Consider the following 26,396-nt stretch of genomic DNA (forward strand, 5'->3'; position numbering starts at 1 on the left):
CCTGCAAAATTATAAAACAAAACAAAACAAAACAAAACTCACAAAGACTATGTTTGGGCTAGGCAATCTACACTCTCTGATTGTTGTTATCTGTGCTTGTCCCCAGAATCTGTTCAACCCCATTCAGGTTTCAGAGGTAGCATTTTTCCTTCACTATAAAGTAACTCATTTGGAAAATGTGATAGGTTTTTAAGATGTATCTTTTTAAAATTTAAAGAATTTTTAAAAGATTTTATTTGTTTATTTGAGAGAGAGTACATAAGCCCACAAGCACCCATGGATGAACAAAAGAGGGCAAGCACGAGGGTAGGGAAGGAGGGGTGAGGGACTTGGGGGAAGGGCTTGAGGGAGAGGAAGTAGGTTACCCACTGAGCAGGGAGTCCCTCCTGGGATGATCACCTGAGCTGAAGGCAGATGCTTAACTGATCCATCCAAGCACCCCATACAATATATCTTCATTTTTTATCTGATGATCTGATTAGGTGTTTATTGGGACCTCAAAATTTTTGGTGCTTCATTTTTATGGTCACTGCTCAATCATTAAAAAAAAGCACTTGTTTATGTGGGGAACGGATTTTACTATACAGACTATTAAATAGAGACATTCAGATAAGTATTGTGGTCATTGTTTCAAAAAGTTCTGGACTGAAATTTACAATTTCAGAGGCCACAATTTCTATTATCCTGCTGATGTGAAAGTCTTTCCCCGTGTCTTACACTTTGCATACACACACCTGGGTTGTTTTTCTGTCTCATGTTGTTGAATTTGGTGTAGTATAGCTCTTAATTTATCTTATTTTAATTCTCTGTTATAGATTAAAGTTTTGGAGCATTCTTTAGTGATTTATTTGTTCTCATTTATTTAGTGATTTATTTGTTCTCATTGAATGTGTTAAGAAATTTGAAGTATCTCACGAATGTTGGAAGCAGATATATTTATTTTTAATAAAATACTATAATGGTTAAATATAGAATTTTGTATCATTCTGAAGCAAATCACTAGTTTTCAATAGTCTAGAGTAATCATTATGTTCATAAGCACATTTTTAATAGTCAACTTTTTATTGACTACAATGCATTTTATATTATATCACATTATATGGCACACATATAGATTCTGGTGATACCATTGTTAAAAAGATGTGTTTACTCTGCTGGCAGATCTAACAGATGACTGGGGAAAACACAGCTATAAACAAATGAGTGCTACAGGGCAAGGTGTTGGACCTTCGTACTGGAAGTTATCTCTTGAATGCTCAGATGATCCCTATGCATTGTGAGTATTTGCCATTATAAATGTAGACATAGCTTCATAACTGTGAGTAGGGATATTTAATTATGTATGTATGTGAATAACCTGCTGGAAGTCCCAAAGATGGAAGTCCTTTAAGCAGCTGTCTCTTCTGATATATCTTAGGTTCAGAATTTGGTTTTCTGGAAATGTAAAAAGTCTGAGCAGTGAGTCCTGGTACTGATGCTAGGTTACCCTCTGGTCTAACTCTGGATTGAAAGTTCTGGAAATCTGAAATTCTTCTACTTCCAATTCAGTTTTCCCAAACAAACTCAATCAATTCAAAGCCTATTTCATTCAGTTTATGGTCTTTGCTAGTTCTTATCTGCCTTTTCTGTTTTCTTTTATTATCTCTTTGCTACATTTTTATTCTCACTCTGGATTGTCTAGAAGCAGAAAGAATAGAATAAGCTTTCCTTCACAAATGAAGGTTTACAAATGTAGATATTATAATGGAGCACATCTAAAATAATTTTGTCAAAACAAAGTCACACATATTACATGTACAATTGGTCCTGGGTTGTATCTGGTAGGACTCATGGATAATTTGTTTTTCTCAAGTGAGAAGGAATGTCTTGTATTCCACACAGACTTGGAAAATCAAGAGCTAACAATATGAATGAAATATCTGGTGTAATCTATTTATCACTTTAATAATCAAGTAACCTTTAACACATGTTAATTCACCCTGGTTAGTATAAAGATGGTCCAGCAGTAAGTGCTAGCATGTCATTTAAGATAAGGTTTTCCATGACTAGAGTTCAGAAACTCATATCTCTGGGAAGGCTATAACCTTTCCAATAAGAACATGAGTTGGGGCATGATTTTCCCAGGATGACTGAACAAAATTAACTTTTTGAGATTTTTAGTGTGGGATTCTTGCTACTATACCATGATTCTGCCTAAAATCTTTATGTTGGCATTCTGAATTGAATTACAGTTAGCAATAACCAATTCTAAACCATTTTGGAGAGTAGGGAAAATGTCTAGGTAGTACCCATTTACTTAAATTTTTACTATCCATTTTTCTCCTCTATAACCTCTGTTGTAATAAATGCCTATTCCATTTGTGTGTGTATGTGTGTGTCTGTATTTTCAAACAAAGTGTACTTTCATGAGTGGGAAGAATTTCTTTTTCTTTCTTTTTTTTTTTTTAAGATTCTATTTATTTTTTAGAAAGAGAGAGAGAGAGAGAGAAAAGAAGGGGGAGAGCACAAGCAGGAGGAGTGAGAGAGGGAGAAGCAGTTTCCCTGCTAAGCTAGGAGCTGACTGTGGGGCTCAATCCTAGGACTCTGGGATCATGACCTGGGCTGAAGGCAGATCCTTAACAGGCTGAACCACCCAGGCATCCCAGGGAAGAATTTAATGTACTGGTCTCTTCTTAGATGGTTTCTTATATGTTCAAAATTCAGCTGGATTAAATAAAGTTTAATAAATATTTAAGGGGCACTCATAGTATGTCTGGGTCTTTCACTGCAGCAGGTGACATATGTTTTGATATTTGGAGCTCATAGTGAAGTCACTCAGAAAGGCAGTTATCTAAATGTCAGGTAATCACTTTATGCTCCATGGACTAGATATTATTATGTAAACAAGGTTATTAAAGATGAGCATGTTTTCACAGTCAATGTCAGAAACCCAGAAAGCATTCAACAAAAGAAGAAATTACATACAAAATAAAAAATGAAGTATTTGTAGGCAGGACTCTGGAGAAAGCTGCTTCCTTGTTTTTTGGTAGGTCATGTCACACATATGCCCACTGCCAAGTACCTCCCAGGTAGAGAACTGGTCTCCTTGTAGTTGATGTAAGAAATTTGTGGAAATGAAAACAGAAACTGTGGGTGGTGATTCTAAACTTTCATTCTCTAGAAAGTCACCCTGTGTGAGGCCCTGTGGGGCAAACGTGGTTGAGTGTGGCAACAACGGTTTTTGACACAAAGCATGCGGTCCTCTCAAATTCATTATGGCCGTTTCATTTACAGCCTCTGATGCCTGAGTTCAATGCCTTCCAAAGAATATATGGGAAATAGAAACAATGTGACGGAGTTTGTCCTTCTAGGGCTCACACAGGATCCTGAGGGGCAAAAAGTGCTCTTTGTCCCATTCTTACTCATCTACGTTGTGACAATAGTGGGCAATCTGCTTATCATAGTAACCATTATGGCCAGCAGGTCACTGCATTCTCCCATGTACTTTTTTCTTGCTTATTTATCATTTATAGATGCCATCTATTCTACTGTCATTGCCCCCAAGATGATTGTAGATTTGCTCTATGAGAAAAAAACTATTTCCTTCCAGGCTTGTATGACTCAAGTCTTTCTAGATCACTTATTGGCTGGTGCTGAAGTCATTCTTCTGGTGGTGATGGCCTATGACCGATATGTAGCCATCTGTAAACCACTTCATTATCTAATTATCATGAATCAGAGGACATGTGTTCTTATGCTGCTGGTGGCCTGGACTGGAGGCTTTCTGCACTCAATGGTTCAGTTTCTTTTTATTTATCAGCTCCCTTTCTGTGGCCCCAATGTCATTGACAACTTCGTATGTGATATGTATCCCTTACTGAAACTTGCTTGCACCAATACTTACCTCATTGGAGTTTCTATGATAGCTAATGGAGGAGCCATTTGCACTGGCATCTTCTTCATTCTCCTAGTTTCCTATGGGGTCATATTACACTCCCTTAAGACTCATGGTTTGGATGGGAAACACAAAGCCTTCCACACCTGTGCATCCCATATAACTGTGGTCATTTTATTCTTTGTTCCCTGTATCTTCCTGTATGCAAGGCCTAATTCTACCTTTCCCATTGATAAATTCATGACTGTAGTTTTGACCTTCATAACGCCCATGCTGAACCCCATAATCTATACCCTGAGAAATGCAGAAATAAAAAATGCCATGCAGAAACTTTGGAGTAAAAATGTGACCTCAGTTGACAAAGGGCTGTATTGCTCATGCAGAACAGGATATTCATTCTTTCACAGAATCGAGGACTGCTTCCATTATCAGTGATTACATCTTAAAAATGATCTCCTTTGGGTTAGTTAGCCTCTTTCTGAAATAGCTATATAAATTAATCTTTATCTAAATGGAGTATGTTACAACCCTTAGAGAGCAAGAGAACTGTGTAAGTTTAATCTCTGACCTATATAATCATACTGTGCTAAGGTTCTTCAGTGAGCAACAAATTTTGGTTTTACTTCAAGTTTTTGTTGGTGGAGTATGGTACGTCCATGGTACATAAAAATATGACCTAAGAGAAATTATTCTCCTTAGTCCAAGAGAGTGTGAATTTAAAACTAAAAATTCACATTGTTTAAAAAAAAAACCTTAATCTAACAGTAGAAATAAATTCCCTGTCAAATTAAATAATTAGAAATTTCACATCACATGTTCATACCTGCGGATAGATCTATGAGAAGTGAACTTTATTAGCTTTATACTGTGATGGTAGCATATGGCTGATTTTCTATATCCTAATGAAGTTTTGGGCAGAAAACTTAAATTGTTCAATGCATTGTGTGCATCTAGATCAAATGACTCTTCTGGTAGTTGAAATACACATTTAGTCTTTCATATCACAGTAGACTGTCAGAGTCTACCTACATTTAATTAAATTCTCTGGGTATACTTTTTAAAAATTGTAATAAATGTTAAGCATTTTGGGGATATGTTTTGTTTTACATATGAATGCCTTTCTCCTCTGTAAACTTTATGATCTGTACTTAAGTAATAAGTCAAAAGTGACTTCTCTCTTTATAGTTTCTCTATAGAAATTTTGGAGGTTGATTACTGTATTACAAAGGTTATTTTTGAAAGCTCTGACATTACAAATTACCTTGCTAAGAGGTCAACTCACAACACAGATTGGATATGAAATTGGTATTTTTTCCCTCATCTTTCTTTCAATTTGTAATTGGATCCAGTGAGTGTATTTAGCAATATTAATGCTTCCATTTATTTAAAATGTATTGAATAAATGCCAGCCATGAAGTTTTATTTATTCTTCAATGAAGGAAATAACAACTAACCTAGATATTTTAATAAGAAAGAAATCCAGTACAGTGGATTAAATACTTCAAAATGACCAGAATTGGAGGACCTACTACCTGGATACTGGTGTGAACACAGTTGGGATCAAGGATTTACCACCAAAGTTATTATGTGGAAATGAGAAAGCTGAACTCAGAATGAAAAATGTGTGCATATATTTCTCAAAGTCCTTCCCTGTCCTGATTTTAAAAATAATATTAAAAAAATTTTCAAGTTTTGCTTCTTGCATTTACATCTTTAACCCATATAGAACATAAATGTTCAGGTATGGCGTGAGGTAGAAATATACATTCCTTTTAATCATAAGAATAAATTTCCCAGCACACTTATTGAAAACCACTGAATTTCCCACTACCCTGAAACACCTGTAATTTTATATATAAAATATCTGTATATCTATTCTTCTATTTCTTAGCTTTCTATGTAGTTCAATTAGTTGATCCATGAATAATAATATGATATCTAAAGTGCTGCAGTGTTTCAGATACCATTGTGATATACAAAAAAAAAAAAAAAATCCCCCCAATGTTTAGTAGCTGAAAATACCAGCAATCACTTCATCATTTCAGATGGTTTCAGTGGGTCAGGAATTTGGGAGCATTTCTTAGGAGGTAATTCTTGTTGATGGTCTGTTGTGAGGTTACAGACAGAAACTGGGTGAGCCTGAGGCCATCTGAAAAGTTTCGTTACTCATGTGACTTGTACCTAGACTTTCAAGTCTTGAACAGTGAGAAATAGAACAAGTGGTACTCCTTGAGATCATAAGGTTGGGGTCCTATAGAACTGATGTCCTTGTAAGGAGAGGAAGGGACGAGAGAGTTCTCTTTCTGAAATGTGTGCACAGAGGAGAGGCCATGTGAGGACAGTGTGAGAAGATGGACAGTCTACAAGCTGGGAAAAGAGGCCTCATCAGAAACTAGCCCTGTTGCTACCTTCATCCTGGACTTCCAGGCTCCAAGACTGTGGGAAAAATCAATGTCGATTTAATCCTCCCTCTCTGTAGTATTTTGTTATGACAGCCCAAGCAGACTTTGATGTTGATGATAAATAATTTAGATTTGGTGAATAAAGGCCTGAGTTGAATCACCACAATTCAGTTATAAAGGTCATGGCTCCTCATCAAATCACCATATGTGAATAATATCTAAAGCTAGAAGTTTTTGAATGAAGGAATCAATAGGTATCCTCAAATAGTCTGTGATAGCACCACAAATAGGGATGTATATCTTCCTCTTTACCTTTTTCTACGGCATCTGAGATCATTTTGCCAGGGTAACTGTGCTCTGGAAAGAGAAATAGTCAAACATTTCTGGAGATGACTGGAAATATGTTGCAAACTAGTGCTCATTTCTGTGGTCCAGTAGTCTGAAAGCAGACCAAAGGTGAAAGAAAGAGCAAAAGTTATTATAATGGGGCAGTTCCACATACATTGTTAGACTTCCATGTGTTCTACAGGAATACATTTCTGTTTTGGGTCCCTGGTCACTGGAGAATAGTTTCATGGAATGAAGGAAGGACTCAATAGAAGTATTTAAAACTAATATTTCATTCCGAAATATTAAGCAAAAAGTAGTACCATATTTTTGGCTACCAAAGAGATTTGATAGATGCAGAGAGTGAGTCTTACCACTTTCCCACTTAATGTACTTGCTTGGTTTGGGAACAAAATGGAGAGACAGGCTCAATCTGCATGGAAAATGGAAGCTTAAAATCTGGTATCATTAATATTTACTTTTTGGGATTTGCCTTTGTATGAGAAAATCCTGTAGAGTTAAAAGGATATATTTGGTTATGATCTCTCAACATCCTCATTTCCTTAGACAGGTCTCCCTTGGAAAACAAGGAGGCTCACTGAAGTAATTATATAGACCAATTAGGCAAGCAAAACAATGTCTTTTGTTTGGATTACTCTGCAAAAAGTGAGAATATCAGCTATTCCATGCAAGAAAAATAAGTTAGGATTTAAGAAACCTAAATTTGTATCCTTAATTTGTCTCAGATTCTTCATATGAAAAATTTTTTAAAAAGTGAATTAGGTACTCTTCAATAATTCATTCAATTTCCATTGCCTAAGATTATTTTTTTTTCATATTTTTTTCTTTGTTCCAATTCATTTATTTTCAGAAAAACAGTATTCATTATTTTTTCACCACACCCAGTGCTTAAGATTATTGATTGATTCATCAAGTTCTGGCTTCCATGTACTTGAATTTTCAGAAAACTCTCATAATATGATATGAAATCCAAGATTAGTATTCTTCTTCTTCTTTTTTTTTTTTAAAGATTTTATTTATTCATTTGACAGACAGAGATCATAAGCAGGCAGAGAGGCAGGTAGAGAGAGGAAGGGAAACAGGTTCCCCGCTGAGCAGAGAGCCCGTTTCGGGGCTCGATCTTAGGACCCTGGGACCATGATCTGAGCCTAAGGCAGAGGCTTTAACCCATTGAGCCACCCAGGCGCCCCTAGTATTCTTTTTATAGTCAAATATGGTACAACACTTTTCAGGGATTTTTTATTTTGGAGATTTCTTAAATTAGGTAGATAACACTGTGAAACTGAAACAATAGAAATTGACTTTTGGTCTACTGCTTACTAGTTACACTATCCCGGAAAAGTGAAATAAATCATTCTAAGCCTCAGTTTTTCTATCTATGAGTTGGAAATAATGTATTCATCTTCTAGGGTTATACTGAATTAACTATGAAAGGACTGTAAATAGTAACTGCTTGGTATAGGATACTACCTTTTGCTGGTGAAGGGCAAATTAGAAGTGGACAGGGACAGTAATATGTTATTAACTGACTTGACAAAGTAAATAATTAATAGTAATTCTAAATTCTCCAGAGGGAAAAAAGTAAATTCTCCAGAGAGAGAATAGGGGAAATTCTGAGAGGAAGAAGTTGATGCATTTCAAATTCCCAAGTGTTTCTTGAGTTTATTTGTTAATATCTCCACAACTTAGAATGAGAATCAGTCTTCTTAAAGCCTTTGTTGAAAGATGGATGTTAACTAAGGATCCTGCTATGTACCTTGGTGAGTGTTCGTATAGGAAGTAATGTGGGGCCAAGGTCAAGATCAGGACTTGAGGCCAGACAGACTTGAATTATATCTTTAGGTCTGTTTCTCACTAACTATATGTCCTGGGATACAAGGCTTTCCTTCTTCATGTTTCAGTTTTCCTATCTGTATAATAGAAGAAGAAACCTTTCAACCACATATAACTCTCTCTAAATAATATTAAAGGAGATAACTTACATTTTGCATGATGTCTAGCATATATAAACAATCAATACTAATTTTTGATTATTACTTATAATAATAATGGCTAATCTTCACACAGAACTTTATAATTACCAAATAATTCCTATCTCTTTTTTTTTTCAAGGCTAGATTTCCAATGCATCTCTTTTTTTTTTATCAATTTATTTATTTTCAGAAAAACAGTATTCATTATTTTTTTTCACCACACCCAGTGCTCCATGCAAGCTGTGCCCTCTGTAATACCCACCACCTGGTACCCCAACCTCCCACACCCCCGCCACTTCAAACCCCCCAGATTGTTTTTCAGAGTCCATAGTCTCTCATGGATCACCTCCCCTTCCAATTTACCCAAATTCCCTTCTCCTTTCTAACGCCCCTTGTCCTCCATGCTATTTGTTATGCTCCACAAATAAGTGAGACCATATGATAATTGACTCTCTCTGCTTGACTTATTTCACTCAGCATAATCTCTTCCAGTCCCGTCCATGTTGCTACAAAAGTTGGGTATTCATCCTTTCTGATGGAGGCATAATACTCTATAGTGTATATGGACCACATCTTCCTTATCCATTCATCCGTTGAAGGGCATCTTGGTTCTCTCCATAGTTTGGTGACCGTGGCCATTGCTGCTATAAACATTGGGGTACAGATGGCCCTTCTTTTCACGACATCTGTGTCTTTGGGGTAAATACCCAGGAGTGCAATTGCAGGGTCATAGGGAAGCTCTATTTGTAATTTCTTGAGGAATCTCCACACTGTTCTCCAAAGAGGCTGCACCAATTTGCATTCCCACCAACAGTGTAAGAGGGCTCCCGTTTCTCCACATCCTCTCCAACACATGTTGTTTCCTGTTTTGTTAATTTTGGCCATTCTAACTGGTGTAAGGTGATATCTCAATGTGGTTTTAATTTGAATCTCCCTGAGGGCTAATGATGATGAACATTTTTTCATGTGTCTGATAGCCATTTGTATGTCTTTTTTTTTTCCAATTTATTTATTTTCAGAAAAACAGTATTCATTATTTTTTCACCACACCCAGTGCTCCATGCAAGCTGTGCCCTCTATAATACCCACCACCTGGTACCCCAACCTCCCACCCCCCCGCCACTTCAAACCCCTCAGACTGTTTTTCAGAGTCCATAGTCTCTCATGGTTCATCTCCCCTTCCAATTTATATGTCTTGATTGGAGAAGTGTCTGTTCATATCTTCTGCCCATTTTTTGATGTGTTTGCCTGTTTCGTGTGTGTTGAGTTTGAGGAGTTCATTATAGATCCTGGATATCAACCTTTTGTCTGTACTGTCATTTGCAAATATCTTCTCCCATTCCGTGGGTTGCCTCTTTGTTTTGTTGACTGTTTCCTTTGCTGTGCAGAAGCTTTTGATTTTGATGAAGTCCCAAAAGTTTATTTTCGCTTTTGTTTCCTTTGCCTTTGGAGACGTTTCTTGAAAGAAGTTGCTGTGGCTGATATCGAAGAGATATCATACTGCCTATGTTCTCCTCTAGGATTCTGATGGATTCCTGTCTCACGTTGAGGTCTTTTATCCATTTTGAGTTTATCTTTGTGTACGGTGTAGTAAGAGAATGCTCTTAAGAGGAGAGTAAACTTACTTTCCTTAGTCCTTAATCATCTCAGAACTTTAATATTTCTGACACCAAAAGAAATAAGAAGAGAGATGAGAAAGAGCTATTGGGACATTTGAAATGGTAATAAAATTTCTTTAAAAGGTATATTCTCTAAAATTAGAATAACATGTAGTCATGATAGAAAAATATAAATTACAGATAGGTTGAAAAAGTAAAAATGTTATAGTTTCAGCATTACAATAAACCTATAAAAAATAATACTGGTTTTGCTCTATTTACTTTCTGCATTTTTTCACACATAATTTTAAATACTTGTACCTATACTTTCCCAAGATATTCTAACATTTAACAATAAGGTAACAGCATATTTCTTTGAGTTGAAAGATTTGGAGATGTATTTCTTCCATTCCTGAAGGCAAAAAGGAGTGCTTTATTTAGATGCACTGAAATGATTTTTAGCTTTTATTCCTTGATGGTGTAGTAGACCTTTCCTTCCTCAACTCCTATGCCCTTTGATTCTTAATGAGGGAGAGCACTGCTGGGAGAGGTACTCTTGGTTGTTCCATATGTGTTACTATATGAGAAAGGCTGGTGAAAACATCATGGTTATTGGTTGAAGATGAGGCTTCTGATAATTGAAAGCGATCGAAGCAAAGGATTTCTTTCTCTCCAAGAGTTAAGATGCTCCTCTTTGATAAAATATAAGAAATGACTGGAACCTCATTGCTTCCAAATTTTTAATCTTTTTACACAACAAATAGTACTCCCTTGCTTCCTGAAGTGATAAGAAACTGAAGCAGTTCTTTCAAGATTCGGGGTTTTAAATTCTATTTCCGACTTTAGGCATTCACTTAATCTTCAGTATAAAATGTTGAAATGTCAACTCAGTGTTCTAGTCTCAAAAACCTGATCCATGCTTCATCTTCCATTCATTCACATTTGGTATTTGGCCTCTGCATATTTTGAAGTGCATGCCTCTGACACACTTAACATTTTCTCTCTTTTTCATTAGAATGTTGGTTGTACCTCTGGTAGAGGAGGAGCTCTTTCAAATCAGGCTCCTGTCTTTGCATTCCCCCCTGGAGACTGCCTTCCTGACACTTACACAAATTAAAGGTGTAATAAATGGTTACTGAATTAACATGTGAATCCGTGAAACTCTGGGCACTAGGCAATGAATCAAAGGATGAATGAATGAATAATGGGTTTTGAGAAATAAAGGGATGATTTTCATAAATGCAACAAGTGGATTTTATCTTGTTGTGACATTACCACAGCTATATCTTATTTGATAACTTCTCTATTAATTCACCATAATGTTTAGATTTTATAATTGCAGGGGTAAGCCAGAGACCCAAACAACCCTGTTTGCAAGAGATAAAGCATTGGGTTTTTTAAGGACTGGATTCTCTCTGGCTTACACAGACTTACACAGAAAAAAAAAATCCTTCTTTAACTCATCTCATCTATAGTGATAATACCTGTTAATAGATCTTCATTTTTCACCCTGGAGGCTAAAAAAGGGGGCTGGTTAGAGTCTCCCAGAATAGCCCTCCTAGTTTCCACATTATCACCTGTAGCGTTGATAGACACAGGTTAGTTGTCTTCCCATTCCCCAGTCTTCTTGGTAGCTATTTTTCTGCTAGATTACTCTCACTAGTCCTTTTTCAGAAGGGACTGAAGCAGTACTCTCTTGGACTCTAAGGGGGGTAATATTATTTATTAACTGAATATTCATCATTATAGGTTAAAAGATGACTCTAGGGAAACAAAATCTGGAGACATGAAAACAGCATGGAGAGCAGTGAACAAGTAGAGATCATTTTTGTGGGGGAGGGAGGGTGCTGAGCAAAAAAGGGAAAAAATGACTTTGAAGGGGAGAGTATCAGAGAATGACAATGCTTGCAGGAAATTTATTTCTTTTTGTTGGAATATTATATTTGGCACTCATTTTCAAACTGTAATCTTGTAATAAAAACTGTCTTTGTCTATTTAATGCCAAGACTAACTAATAAATCTAATGTGTATGGAGTCAGTGTTTCTATGTGTAAAGTAGTTTACAAGCAGCCACTTTGGTAAAGAAGAGGAGAGGATTCATGCTACATAGTTAAGAACCATGAAGATAAATGATAGATAAACATTCTCATTTTTTTTTAGCAATTCACTGCACAATGAATTTCATAGAAAGAATACTATATAATAGTCATGGTCAAATGTCAACCTTTGTACCTACTTTGTGCCAATTACAGAACTAGTCACCCTTCTGTTCTGACAGATATCCTTTGAACCAAGTATCTTCATTTTACAGTAAATAGTGAAGAGTTCCAGAGGTTAAATGCAATTTATAGAATTAACTTTGCTGTTTATTCCAGTGTAAGGCCAGGGTCACAACCTACTGAATTACACTGAACAGCTTCCTTACCTTTTGTAAGTCTTCATTATTTCATCTGTTACATAAGGATGATAGCAGGGTCTGACTTCAGTGTTGATGTAAAGAGTAAATGTGTCTGGCACTTGTAAACACTCAAGCAAATGTTGGCTGTGTTAGTGGTGACATCTAGACACGAAATGGTCTCCGTACATGACAACACTGTCTTTAGGTGATGTTGTCCAAAAAACTTTAGAGTAATTTTTACTCTTTTCTCTCTTTATGTCTCTGTCAGGTCTCTCAGCAAATTCTATTGTATCTACCTTCATAATACATCCACCTCTACTCCTACCATCACAGTCCAAACCACCATCACTTTTTAGCTAGATGGTTGCAATAACTTCCTAACTAGTCTGCTTCTACTCTTGCTCCTTTATGAACCATTCTCTAGACAAAAGCCAGAATAATCCTCTTACAGTGGTCTGCATGATCTGTCATCAACCACTCTTTATTCATCCCACTTCTGTTAAGCTAGCCTCCTTTGATCAGTGGTACCAACCATGCTCCCTCCTCCGGACTTTTCACTTGCTGGTTTCTCTATCTGGAAACTTCTATCCTCAGATACCTTTGTGGGTCCTTCCACAGCCATTCAAGTTTGGCTTATGCCATCCCTTCTCAAAGAAGTCCTCTCTGATTAACTTACAGAAAATAATCCTACTCAGGGATCATGTATCATTTACCCTGCTTTATATTTCTCCTAGCAGGTATTGTATTTTTGACATAATATATAATTCCTTTTCTATTTGCTATTTTCTGTCTCTACATACTAGAATATAAGCTTCAGGAAAGTAGAGACATTATCTGCTTTTTTCCCTAGAGTGTTAGGCATATAGTAGACCGTGAGTATTTTGAGGTGAACTTATAAGCAAATGCCTAAATAAACCATAAAATTAAATTGCATTATATAATCTTCCCTTCATCACACACACACACACACACACACACACACACACACTGTCTCTCTCTCTCTCTCTCTCACACACACACACACACACATGCAAATACACACACACCCCTGGGCCAGATTCATAGGATTTTTTTCAGCAGGTTCCTTTCAATATGGTTGCTACGGATACTCATATTTGCTAAGTTTGGCTGGGACTGGAATTGGGAAGCTAACAAAAAAAATGTCAATAACATATTTTGTTTCTATTTTACTTCAAAGGGAGTTTTAAAGAAGATTTTTACAAATTGATTAAGCAGAAACAAATATCCAACAGAATAAAACAGAAAAACCCATGGTGAAAGAACACAGAGGACAAGAATATCTGGATATCTAGAAGTCTTTTTATCTCTCCTAAATATAATGGTTGCTCTTCTGTTATCCAAAGGCAAGATAATTTTTTAAAATGTGAAACCATGACTCTTAAAGAAATATAAAATGAACACATACCAAAGGTTTTATTTAATTCATTCATTAATGAGGAAACTGGTATGATTATACTCAGCCTAAAGGAAATTCCAAAATAGCACCCTTACATTATTCAGTCAGGAATGTGTAAATAATTTACAAATAAATGCAAAACTGGCTTGATCTGTAATGACCAGGGAAATCAATCAATGTTCCACCCAGTAGCCTTTGCATTTCTATGGACCAGAGTTGTTAGTATTATTATCAGTTTTATAAATTTAAGGAATTGTTGAATAGCTCGAGATACCAAAAGGCATAAATCCGATAGAATCATATAATCCCAAAGACAGTGTCATAGATAACACGTAGACTTCAGCTGAAGATGTCCAGTAATCTTTAGGTTACATTTCTTTCTTACACAATATTTTTTTCTGACAAAAGTTAACCTTACTTAGTTTCTGTATATCAAAAGAAGTACAGATGTTTTAGAAATAAAATAAATTTCTATAAAAGGAAAACTCTTTCTTTCTTTACAGAGGAAACAACACAAACTTTCTGCATCCATTGGCGCCCTGAAACAGCATACTTAAAATGAGAGATTTAGAAGAGCTTAATTATGTTTACTTACCAGGGTGTAGGTGGGACTACGGGAAACCAGCAAGGGATGATAAAGCCATTATCAAAGTTAGACCTGAGAGAGCAAGGGGAGAGAGTGATTACAGGAAACCAGAAGTTCCATTCCAAGTGTTCTGTCTCATTTGTCACTCACTGGTTGACAGACTATAGGAGGGAACCAGGACAGTAAATACCCTGAAATCCTTTTCTTCCCACCTGCCTTACATTCAGCTGGTACCACCTGTTGGTAAGAAGTAAGAGAAATCTGGTAAAAGGGCACCAGGGAAAGCAGCCGCCCAGGGTGTATACATTGAGAACAGATCTGAAGGGGTAGAAAGAATACATCTAGTACCTGTTCCAACTGTGTATTCCACTTTTTCTCCCATGTAAGAGAGTAAACACTTTGATTTGGGGAGTTAGGAAGAAAAAAGAAAACACAGGAAAAATAAGTAAGGAGTCTTCCAACTGATTTATTTATATAACCCTTGTTGAATACCACTATGGGTCAGACACTGACTGAACCAAGTGCTGGGGATAAAGAGGTGAACAAGACAGGTACAGATCTTCTCTGCCACTTACCTGAAGGGTTTTTAAATGAGAAAAATAAAAAGGTGAATTGCACTTAACCTGTATATTAAATCAACAATTGTACAAATAGTTTTTTAAAAAATATTTAATGAACAGTTCTTAACATTTCTTATTAGCTGAGAAACAATCAGGCTAATTATATGGTGAGTTAGTTCCCTGTATCTGGATGTCCTCTAGCACAGCCTCAGTGATGGTTCATCAGGTGATGAACCTTGTAAGAAGCTGAGTTAGTTCAAAAATTCACTCTTTTTATAAAATAGAAAAAGGATGTTTCTTTTCTTGGTACACCATGAAAAAATAGCTTATACTACTAAAATGTTTTGGTCTTGTCTAAAAATCCAAAATATAAAGTTCTCATCATTTGAATTTGGAGATCTTGTCTTTTCAGGTTAATTCTGTACTCCAGAATCTATCATCAGGATTGAAATGAAAGAAGACAGGATGAATGTGACTGAATTCATTCTAATGGGACTTACTCAGGATCGTCCAATGCAGAGAATTCTGTTTCTGGTGTTACTTATCACCTACACTGTCACTGTAACAGGCAACCTACTCATTGTGGTTACTATCATTGGCAGCCAGGCTTTGGACTCCCCAATGTATTTCTTTCTGGCCTTCTTGTCTTTGATAGATGCATGCTATTCCTCCACCATCATCCCTAAAATGCTAGCCGATCTGCTCTTTGATTCAAAATCTGTTTCCTTCAGTGGCTGCATGACACAGCTCTTTATAGAACATTTCTTAGGAACTTCAGAGATTGTCCTCCTTGTGGTCATGGCATATGACCGCTATGTGGCCATCTGTAGACCTCTGCACTATGTGTCTGTCATGAACCACCATACATGCTGCCTCCTCGTGGGTGTGTGTTGGGCAGTAGGTTTTCTCCACTCCATCGGACAGATTCTGGTTACTTTCTGGCTCCCATTCTGTGGTCCCAATATCATGGATCACTTCATGTGTGACATTTTCCCCCTGATACAACTTGCCTGCACTGACACTTTCCTTGTTGGTCTCTTGGTTGCTGTCAATGGTGGGGTAATCTCTGTGATCACCTTTGTGATGTTACTGGTATCCTATGTGGTCATCCTGTGCTCCTTGAAGACTTACAGCTCTGCAGGGAGGAAAAAGGCCCTCTCTACCTGTGGCTCCCACATCACAGTAGTTATCCTGTTCTTCGTGCCCTGTATTTTTATGTATCTGCGACCAGTAGCTACTTTTCCCATGGATAAAGCCATAGCCGTATTCTATACTCTTGTTACTCCCATGTTAAACCCTGTCATCTACACAGTCAGGAATACAGAGGTAAAAAATGCCATTAGAATGTTATTAAGCAGGAATGCAATTTCAGATAAGTGACCCAATACAAAGATTTTATTTCTATCATGATCTTCACATTTTTTATAGTACTTTAAAGCACTTTCCATACCTCCCATGTGAGACAACCTCTCTGCAAGGTAGGTATTATTATGATTATTGCTGTTTTACAGATGAAGGAAAAGGAAATTCAAAAACATTGAATAAGTAGCCCAATGTCAGACAGAGCTAGCGTGTGGATCTGCTTTTTCCTAAATCCAAATCTGATGATATTTCAACCATTCAAAGACTATAAGGGGAAGAAAAGCAGTAATTAATCAGAACCGTTCTTGTTTTGTAACAAACTTGAAACACGCCTTTCTAGCTACAGAGTTGTATAATGGCTTGTGTATATAAGCAGTTGGTACTCAGAAAGCTGTTCTGCCTACTGGCATATGGGACAGTGTGGAGTATAATTTAGAAAGAGGATACTTGCGAAGACCCTTTTGGCCCACAGTTGATATACCTAATGTTTAAACTTATTTGGGGGTTTCTTGTTTTGTTGAGTAAAAGCTGTCAGGAATTATAAAAATTAATGGTATTTAAAATGGCGTGAAAATGTTTAAGCGTTTTCACATGGTCACCCCTTATAAAATTGAATTTCTATTGTTTTTACTTTACAGAAAAAAGTGGAAAATCTAATATGTTCTAAGATCTAAATAGATCTTAGAACATATAAGTCAGGCATGAGCCCAAATATTCTTACTCCCCATCCTGTGATCTTTTCATTATATAGGGGGCTTGGACCAGTATTAGATTATGATTTGTACTATAAAAATACTTTTTATTATATGCTATAGGTTATGACACTTTATCAGAGTAATAATTATTAATACAATCAAATGCAAGTGTTTCTCAAAACATACAATAGAATATATTTTAAAAACTTTTACTACTAAAAAGCTGGCTTTACTTTTAGTTCCTTGAGACTGGAATCGTCTCTGGAAACTGCTTTAGGAGGTCATTTATAAGGGATACGAAAAAAAAAAAGAATCCTTACACTTGAATGAACAAACTGTTTTTTAGCAAAACAACTTATATGACTTTGTTATGAATCAATTTTGGCTCTTTTGAAAAATAAAGTCTGTTAAAAAAAAGTCTGTACCTAAATTCAAATGTATATGCATGTCATAAATGTGCTAATAGCTTCTTCTTTTCTTAAAGAAGATTTAATTTATTTATTTTAGAATTGAGATAGAAAGTGTGAGCAGGGGGAGGGGCAGAGGCAGAAAGAGAATATCAAGGAGACTCCACACTGAGCACGGAGCCCAATGCTGGACTCAGTCTAATGATGCTAAGATCATGACCTGAGCCCAAATCAAGAGTTGTAACCTCAAAAGACTCAGCCACCCGTGTGTCCTTGTAATTTTTTCATTTGACAGAAAGTTCCAGGCTCCTACCTCACATGGATACCACATGTTTTATTAAAAACATCAGTTGATTGCATGATGTGAAAATATCTAACAAGTGTATTATGGTTAAGAAAATGTAGAGCAAAAACCTTATCTTCAGGATGAGGAGACATGATCTTATTTCTCACTATGCCATCATCCCTTTCTGTGACACAAAACAGCTCTCCTTATTTCTACCAGTAGTTTACTTAGGTAATTCAGAAGCTGTTTCCAAGTTCTGTGATTCTGCTTATACCAATATTTTTATTATTATAAATACTGTTAATTTGCTTCTACTTCAGTTAGAATAAGTAAAATTGGAAAGGTTATGAGAACACATCTCATCTCTTGTAATTTTTCCATTACTCATAGACAACTTAGATGTCCTTCTAGGCTGAAAGGGTCTGTGGATTGGTCCAAGACAATATGAGTCTTGCTCTTTGAGAACATGTCCTTCTCCCTAGTGAAATGTATGAAGCTGCCCACAAAAAGAACACTTTGGCAGGTATCTGATTTTTTTGAAACTAGTCCCCGAACCCATCAAACATCACATCATACCTCATCTAGTTTCTGACCAGCTATGATGTGATCTATATTTAATTTCTTTTTCATTCTGGTTTACCCTTCTAGATTGAAACTCTGTGTTGCTATTTCTCAAGGGTTACCAACCAGTCTGTCTTTGGATTTATATTCTGGAAATAGACTTTCTTGGGATAGCTCCAATAACTTATCTTTTGAATAATTATCTTCATGGCTAAGTCTCAGTGATTTAGATTTACCTTTATTACATGCTACTTTTGTCCTTGAGGGGGGTAGTCTAGACAGATGTAGAGGTTCTAATGCAATTAACGACCACTATAGCTAAATTGAGGCTGGATGACCACTTAATGGACAATATGAATGGATTGCAATCTTTCCTGATGTTGAGTATGATGTCTGTTTAAATACATGCTAATTCATTCAAGAGCTGAAAGACAAGTTCAAGACATTTTCACAGATGATACTTCAGTAAAATGTGTATTCCATACAGCTTTTAAGTTTCCATCCTCATTCAAGCTTTCTTTGGCATCTGCCATCACAAACACTATCATAGCATTGTAATACTCAAGTGTCTAATGAACCTGGGTTTAGTTGGTCTCAGTTATCGTAAACTGTTCTCCTCATGACATGTGTTGCTCACAGTGACCACCTTCTCTTGAGCCAATCCAGATTTATGTACAATTTCTTTTTCTTTTAATAAAGGAAACATATTTGAACAAGGGTGAATGTGATTCTATATAGGAATATTTCTGAATTGAATTGAATTAAATTTGTTTAAAAATCATTCTAAAAATTAATATTTATTTCTCTTAGTATATAATTGTATTATAAATCACAGTTGATGACAGCATAAACGTGTAATGACACTTTAATTGTAAAACAATAATTTAGGAATTAGGATCCTGAGCCAAGATTGAGGCCTGGCTTTTTCCTTTGCCTTGGTGAATAGCATTCTCAGTTCCTGTCTTATAATTCCTTGTTATGAACTGTGAATTCAGATGCATATTTCTCTTCCCTTTCATAGGTATATCAGAGATTAAGTTTAAGTGGCTGAAATAAATGCATTTTATCATCTGTGACTTGATTCATAGAATGGAATTATTTTCATTATTATGTTAATCTAGTTTCAGAATTGGCCCAAGTAACAACTGCTTTGAAGAAGTAAGCTTTAGCTGGTTTGAAGTGTCAATATTATAATGGTGTTCATAAATATCACTTAATTTACATCTTTAAATAATATTTAAAAATTATTACCAGGAATGATAGATCAGTCAAAAAACACAAAATATTATAATGAAAATTTAAAAGGTAAGATTCTTATCCTCCTAAGTGTTTAATTTATATAATACCAAATATAAAGTCTCTGTATTAAACTCATCTTTATCAAGCATATAAATATGTAAGTGGTTGAGTTTGTTTTTTGCTCTTGTTATGGAGTTTTGTTTTCATACAGACTAAAGGAAAAGAATTAAAAATTAAAGATGAATACTATAAAACTTCTCTCATGTTCAGTTAAGTTTCATGAAATAATTGGGTTGTTGGTAAGATCGAGTAGTAACGGTGACATATCCCTGAGGTCCAATTAGCCACAGCTAATAAACTTTGCAGAATGCATCTACAAACAGGTTATGTGGTCGTGCCTGTGAGGCTCAAGAGAAAAGTGCCGTTTATAAATCAACAAAGACACTTACTGGAGCTGGGTGAATTGGTATTTTCAATCTTACAACCTAACTTATTTCTTGGTGAACTAACAGCTGCCGGGGATCCTGGCCATGAAGCTGTGCTAAACAAGTCTGTAAGTGAGATAATTTTTTCCCCAGAAATTTATATAATTATAGAATCTCAGGTTTAAATGCATCTAACATATCATATAATCACATCTCACACTCCATGGATCTGAGTGTTAAATCTCTTCAGGAGGTCAGGCATCACAATAGAAACAACTACATCCCACCAGTTTAGAAGTAAAAACATTTTTGGGGTCTTTTTTCTTACTAATATATACATTTTTATATATTTCAATTAATTAGAATCAGGTTATATTTTCAAATTTGTTCCAAACTTTCGCCCACCTATTTTTACACTTAATACTTTTCCTTAGGCATTGTACAATTTTTAAAAACATCTTTCTTATAAACGACACATTATTCAAAGAGGTGCACTATATTTTACTTATCTGCTTCTCTAATATTGGACATCATATGCAGTTTCTAGTTTTCCACAGCTCATAATAATTTTGTTGAACAGATTTCTACATAATGATTTTTCTCTTTTAAAAGTATTTTTCTTTGGGTTTCATTCCTAGAAAGAATATGTTGAAGCCAAACAAAAGGACCGAATAATTTCTATTTCTTCACAGCTATTTCTAAATCTCTTATTAACTGTATTTTTCTGAGTTTATGTCCACTATACTATTTTATGATCTGTTGAGGGAGTGCACCTCAGAATAAGGGAATGCAAAGAAGCTTCTGCACTTGGTTTTCACACATGAGTAAAATTTTCATTTTGGATAATTAAAAAATAATCTTCTTTGTCCACTTATCTTTGCAAGGAAAGGAAATATTAAAAAAAATACATTTCATTATATTTCCATTTTCTCCTCTGTTTCCTTTGGGAACTATATGTCTTCAAATTTCCTCATTGTATTAATATTGCAATATCCTGCAACCAAGAATGACGGATGATGGACGTTATGGGAGGATGGGAAAAGAAGCCATGAGAAGGCACATAGGAGATATGTAAAGGAGTGGAGGGATCTCATGAATGATAGCCCTGCTGCCGTTTGGTGATAAAGTGTTGGGGAGGGATTACCAAAGGCATTTAAACTGGAACACTTTTTATGACCTTCTCTGGACAAACATACATTTATATACATAGGAAGTGCCAATAAATGTTTGTTGAGTGAGTGAGCATTTAATGGGCACTTACAGTAAATAGTAGATACTACATATTTGTGTGTGTGTTTGTATATATGTATGTATATAGATAGTATGTGATCTATCTTACCTAACAGAACATTTCTTTCTGTTCTCTGATTAAATTTCTATTTTCAAAACTTTTAAATAAGGGTTTCCTTTGCTTGATAGAGCATCATGTAATGAACACCCATCTAGGAGTTTTTATCCTGTTCTACTGAAGCTGCCCATTTACTGAATGTGATTATGTTAAATTGTATGTGGAACAGCATGTTGAAGAATAAAAAATATTAACTAACAAATACTGTAATAATCTTGAAAGTAAAATGATCCAGGAACATATTCTTTCCTAGAAGCAAGTTATATTTTCATACTCACTTTATAAATTTTGTCAGAAACTATTAAGCTAGAATACAACTTTTTTCTTCAGAAGTCTATGTGTCATAAAGTAAAGAGTAAAAACAGAGTGGGAGGACAAGAGAGCTTGGATATCTATGTTTATGGGATGGGGAAGTGAGTGCATTCTTACCCGTGGAGATACAGGAATGTGGTGATTCACCAAGCATTTATTCATTACCTAACAGGGACCAGACACTGTAGACACTGTGCCTGACACTGTGGTAGGCACAGTGAAGAAACACAGGAACACTATATATGTTATGGTAGGTACCAGGGAAAACATGTCACCAATGGCTTGTGCATCTTCCATTTTAAATCACCTGCTTATGATTGATACTTATGACCATGTCTTTCTTTCCACATGTGAGGGTTCGAATGTAAATTCCCTTAGAAGAGGGAATAACTCATACTTTACAAAATACATGTGAGAGTTACAATTTGTAAGCTCACAGACACAGAGGAGGGCTCAGAAGCATGGGACACTGACATGACTTAGCAAAATCATGGAGAGTGGGAACCAGTAAAATCCCAATGTCATTTTTATAGCCCAGTGTTTTTTCAGTAAATTTACTCATCCCAGGTTGTGCTATGGGTGTTTACAGGTCGCAAGTATGAGGTATCTGAGGAGACGGAATGCATTGTAGAGAAAGTTAGAATTGAAACAAATGTTGATGCAAAGAGTGCCCAGAGCATGCTCTACAGTCAGTCACTGTTTTTGTACTATGAAATCTGACTACAATCCTTTCAGGGATAATAGGTGTCTCTTTTCCCCTTTGTAGGGAATTCAGGCCCCAGGAAGGTGTTTCTTCCTGAATGGATCACCTCACACCTCCCAACAATGTGACTGGATTTATTCTCTTGGGACTCACGCAGAATCCACACTTGCAGAAAATACTCTTTGTGCTCTTTTTGTTCATTTTTCTATTTACTGTGCTGGCCAATCTGCTCATTGTTATTACCATCTCCCTCAGCCCCACACTTTTGGCTCCCATGTATTTCTTTCTCACATACTTGTCCTTTATAGATGCATCCTACACCTCTGTGACCACCCCCAAAATGATCATCGACCTGCTGTACCAGAGGAGAACCATCTCCTTGGGCGGCTGCCTGACTCAGCTCTTCGTGGAACACTTTCTGGGAGGATCAGAGATCATCCTCCTCATTGTCATGGCCTATGATCGCTATGTAGCTATCTGCAAGCCCCTGCACTACACGACCATCATGCGACCGGGGCTCTGCCGCCTCCTGGTGGTGGTGGCGTGGATAGGGGGGATCCTGCATGCCACTGTGCAGATCCTTTTCATGGTCAAATTGCCCTTCTGTGGTCCCAATGTGATTGACCACTTCATGTGTGATCTCTTCCCTCTGCTGAAACTTGCCTGCAGTGACACCTACATGCTGGGAATGGTGGTGGCAGCCAACAGTGGGGCCATGTGCTTGCTCATTTTTTCCATGCTACTCCTCTCCTACATAGTCATCCTGAGCTCCCTGAAATCCCATGGCTCCGAAGGTCGGCACAAAGCCCTCTCAACGTGTGGCTCCCACTTTACTGTAGTTGTGCTCTTTTTTGTGCCTTGCATATTCACCTACATGCGTCCTGTAGTCACCTACCCTGTGGACAAGTTGGTGACTGTGTTCTTTGCAATCCTCACTCCCATGTTGAATCCTATCATTTACACAGTGAGAAACACAGAAGTGAAAAATGCCATGAGGAGTCTGTTGAAGAGGAGGATAACTTAGTCTGTTCCTAATGCCAAGGAAGGGATGGTTTATTTAATAGGGAGGATTCTATCTGTTGTACAGTGTGAAAGAGAACGGAAGATTTTGCAGATCAATAGTGTAAAAAAAAATTCCCATATTCTAACACTGATGAAGCACTTAACAGTGGCTAGGCCTTTTGATAGGTGCTTTTGATAGCTTTTAATGTACTTTATCAAAGCCACAGTGTTCACAGAGTCAAAAAAAGAATAGAAAGAACAACTATAAATCCCCAGTTTGTTTATTCTAGAGTATTTTTTTTCTCCAAGGTTTTATGTTACTTTACTAAATTTTTCACATTTGTTACTTGACTGAAATTTTTTATTCCATGCGACTTCTTTTTTTCTTGACCTATGGTTAAGTCAACAAGAGAATAGAAATTCTTAAGTAGATATATCAGAGGGAGCAGTTGGAGAATAAAAGAATGACTCCTGATTTTTTTTAGCCCGATGAATGTACCAAAGCAAAGAGGACACCAACAAAAGGAATAGACTAATTCACAACCTCTTTCTGTTTGTTTTGTTTTATTTTTTGGCACAAAAAATAAACTAGAAATCTTGAAATTATTCTCAATTTGGTCTTTTTATTTTTAAATGTTCTTATAAGTCACAGTTTTTATCGTTTTTGTTTTGTTTGTTTGTTTTTTTACTATAAAGGAACCTTTTTCTTTTTCCTTACCAAGACTTGAACCATTTGAAGCAACAACAGTAAACATTGTTTTATTTGACCTCAACAAAAGGGCATATGGTTAAGTTTTAAAAGTTTTGCTCTGGAGGTTTGATACCTACATTTATGTTACATGAACATGTTATTATTTGTCAGGCATATACACCTCAGTTGATTTATCCATGTGGAAAGCTGGTAATTCCAATATTACTGTCCTCATTTTACAGAGAAACAAATAGGTAACAAGAGAGGCTTACTAAGTCACTTGCTCAGGTCAAACGTATACGATTTACAGGTATAAAATTCAAGTCCAGCATTGGGGAAGGTATGTGCTTTGGTGAGTGCTGTGAAGTGTGTAAACTTGGCAATTCACAGACCTGTACCCCTGGGGATAAAAATATATGTTTATAAAAAATAAAAAATTAAAAAAAATAAATAAAATATCCTACTGGAAAAAAAGAAATTCAAGTCCAGGTCTTCCAGATCTCAGTCCTACTTTCTTTCAAATAAAACACAGTTGCCTGGAATATTGACATATATATACATATGTATATATATGTCTATATTATATATTTATATTATATATTTATATTATATATTTATAATATATATATATTATATATTATATATTTATGTCTATAGATAATTAATTCTTCTTCAGTCTTTTATTTTTTTAAGATTTTATTCATTTATTTGAGAGAGAGAGAGAGAGAGAACATGAGAGGGGAGAAAGTCAGAGGGAGAAGCAGGCTCCCCACGGAGCTGGGAGCCTGATGTGGGAATCGATCCCGGGACTCCAGGATCATGACCTGAGCTGAAGTCTTAATGTTTTTTAAGAAATATGGTGTCAAATTTGCTAAAACCTTGTCTCACATGTAGAGACATACTTAAGCAACAATGCTCCTCTCTGCACATGGGAAAGATCAGGTACATTCTCCATAACTACACAACACTTTATGAGACTCTGACTATAACACTCCAGCCCGTGTTACTTCTCACAAATACCCCTTGCTCAAACTCACTTGTCATCTGGAGCTATTTCTTAACTGACAATACAGTAATGCCAGAGCATGGTATACCTGTTCTTGGGGGTCCTAGCTTATGCATGGCTATCTCAGATCCCAAGACAGAGAAACTTGTCCCGCAATGTCCAGGCCTGGAAGATGATTTAACAACACTTAGTTTACCAAAAATGATCAAGTTGGCATGTGCTGGTGAGAATTAAACATTTCAACAGAATCAGATGAAATAATGTGTGTTTTATTTTGACAGTTGGATAGGAGCTAAGGCTAAGCCAGGGATAAGGATAGGAAAAGTATTGAGTAAATATTATTTCTAGTTTAAGAGCAAAGGGGGGATTTGAAGAGGGAAGCTAGGGCCAACAATTGTGCCTTAAGGGTAACTGATGTGAGAAGATGAAAAGGACACAGATTATAAATTGTCAACGGTAAAGTTGGAAGGCATAAGAACTGAAAGGAGAAATATAAGGCAGTCTGATGTTCTCAGTAGATGGAGTCTTGCTGATTTGTGAATAATTTTAAGAAATGTTAAGATATTCCTTTGTAAAAGATCTCATCATCAAGATTCTCTCATGAAGGTTAAATGCCATCTGATTATTTCTCAGATTTAAAACAAAATGGAAGTATATTTACCCTGGGAAATTAATGAGATAAATAATATTTGGATCTGTTGTACAAAGATACTTTGCCTTATAAGGACTTTAATTTTTTTATTAATTTTTTTTAGAGAGAGAGAGAGTGCACATGTGTGTGCATACATGATTTGGGGAAGGGGCAACGGAGAGGGAGAGAATCTTAAGCAGACTCCACAGCAAGCATGGAATAGCTTATATGGGCTTCCAGTTCTGTGAAAATTCAGGCATTAAGTGACGGAATGGTCTAACCCTTATTGAAGACTATGATGCATACATTTTGATAGGGCTTCATATCTTTAAGTCTCTTAATGTAATAAGTTTTAATAGATCTCTATGCCTTCGATACAAAAAAAAAAAAAAAAAGAATGAATAAGGGTTAAGCCACAATAGCAAGTCTTTTAGACTCTGCATTCTCTCCTCATCCCACTTCACAATACTCTTTGGTAGAATAATATAGAAACACCCAAACATAGAACTATTCATTGGCTGCAATGTGAAGATTGTCCTTGAGGCATTCTGTCCTTATTTTAAGGTTCATTT

General features: G+C 36.2%; 3 protein-coding genes across 3 annotated transcripts; all 3 read left to right on the forward strand.

The window, feature by feature from the left end:
• Positions 1-3,301: 3,301 nt before the first annotated feature.
• Positions 3,302-4,309, forward strand: LOC122913615 (olfactory receptor 4A15-like). Its single transcript, XM_044260277.1, has one exon. The coding sequence runs from the start codon at positions 3,311-3,313 to the stop codon at positions 4,307-4,309; it is 999 nt and encodes a 332-aa protein (XP_044116212.1). The 5' UTR covers positions 3,302-3,310.
• An 11,297-nt stretch (positions 4,310-15,606) lies between these two features.
• LOC122914343 (olfactory receptor 4C46-like) lies at positions 15,607-16,536 on the forward strand. Its single transcript, XM_044260972.1, has one exon. It carries the CDS (start codon positions 15,607-15,609, stop codon positions 16,534-16,536), a length of 930 nt encoding a protein of 309 aa, XP_044116907.1.
• Positions 16,537-22,591: 6,055 nt separating this feature from the next.
• LOC122914344 (olfactory receptor 140-like) lies at positions 22,592-23,518 on the forward strand. Its single transcript, XM_044260973.1, has one exon. The coding sequence runs from the start codon at positions 22,592-22,594 to the stop codon at positions 23,516-23,518; it is 927 nt and encodes a 308-aa protein (XP_044116908.1).
• The last annotated feature ends 2,878 nt before the right edge of the window (positions 23,519-26,396 follow it).

This window comes from Neovison vison, chromosome 7 (genome assembly GCF_020171115.1).
Source record: "Neovison vison isolate M4711 chromosome 7, ASM_NN_V1, whole genome shotgun sequence".
Classification (NCBI taxonomy): Eukaryota; Metazoa; Chordata; class Mammalia; order Carnivora; family Mustelidae; genus Neogale; species Neogale vison.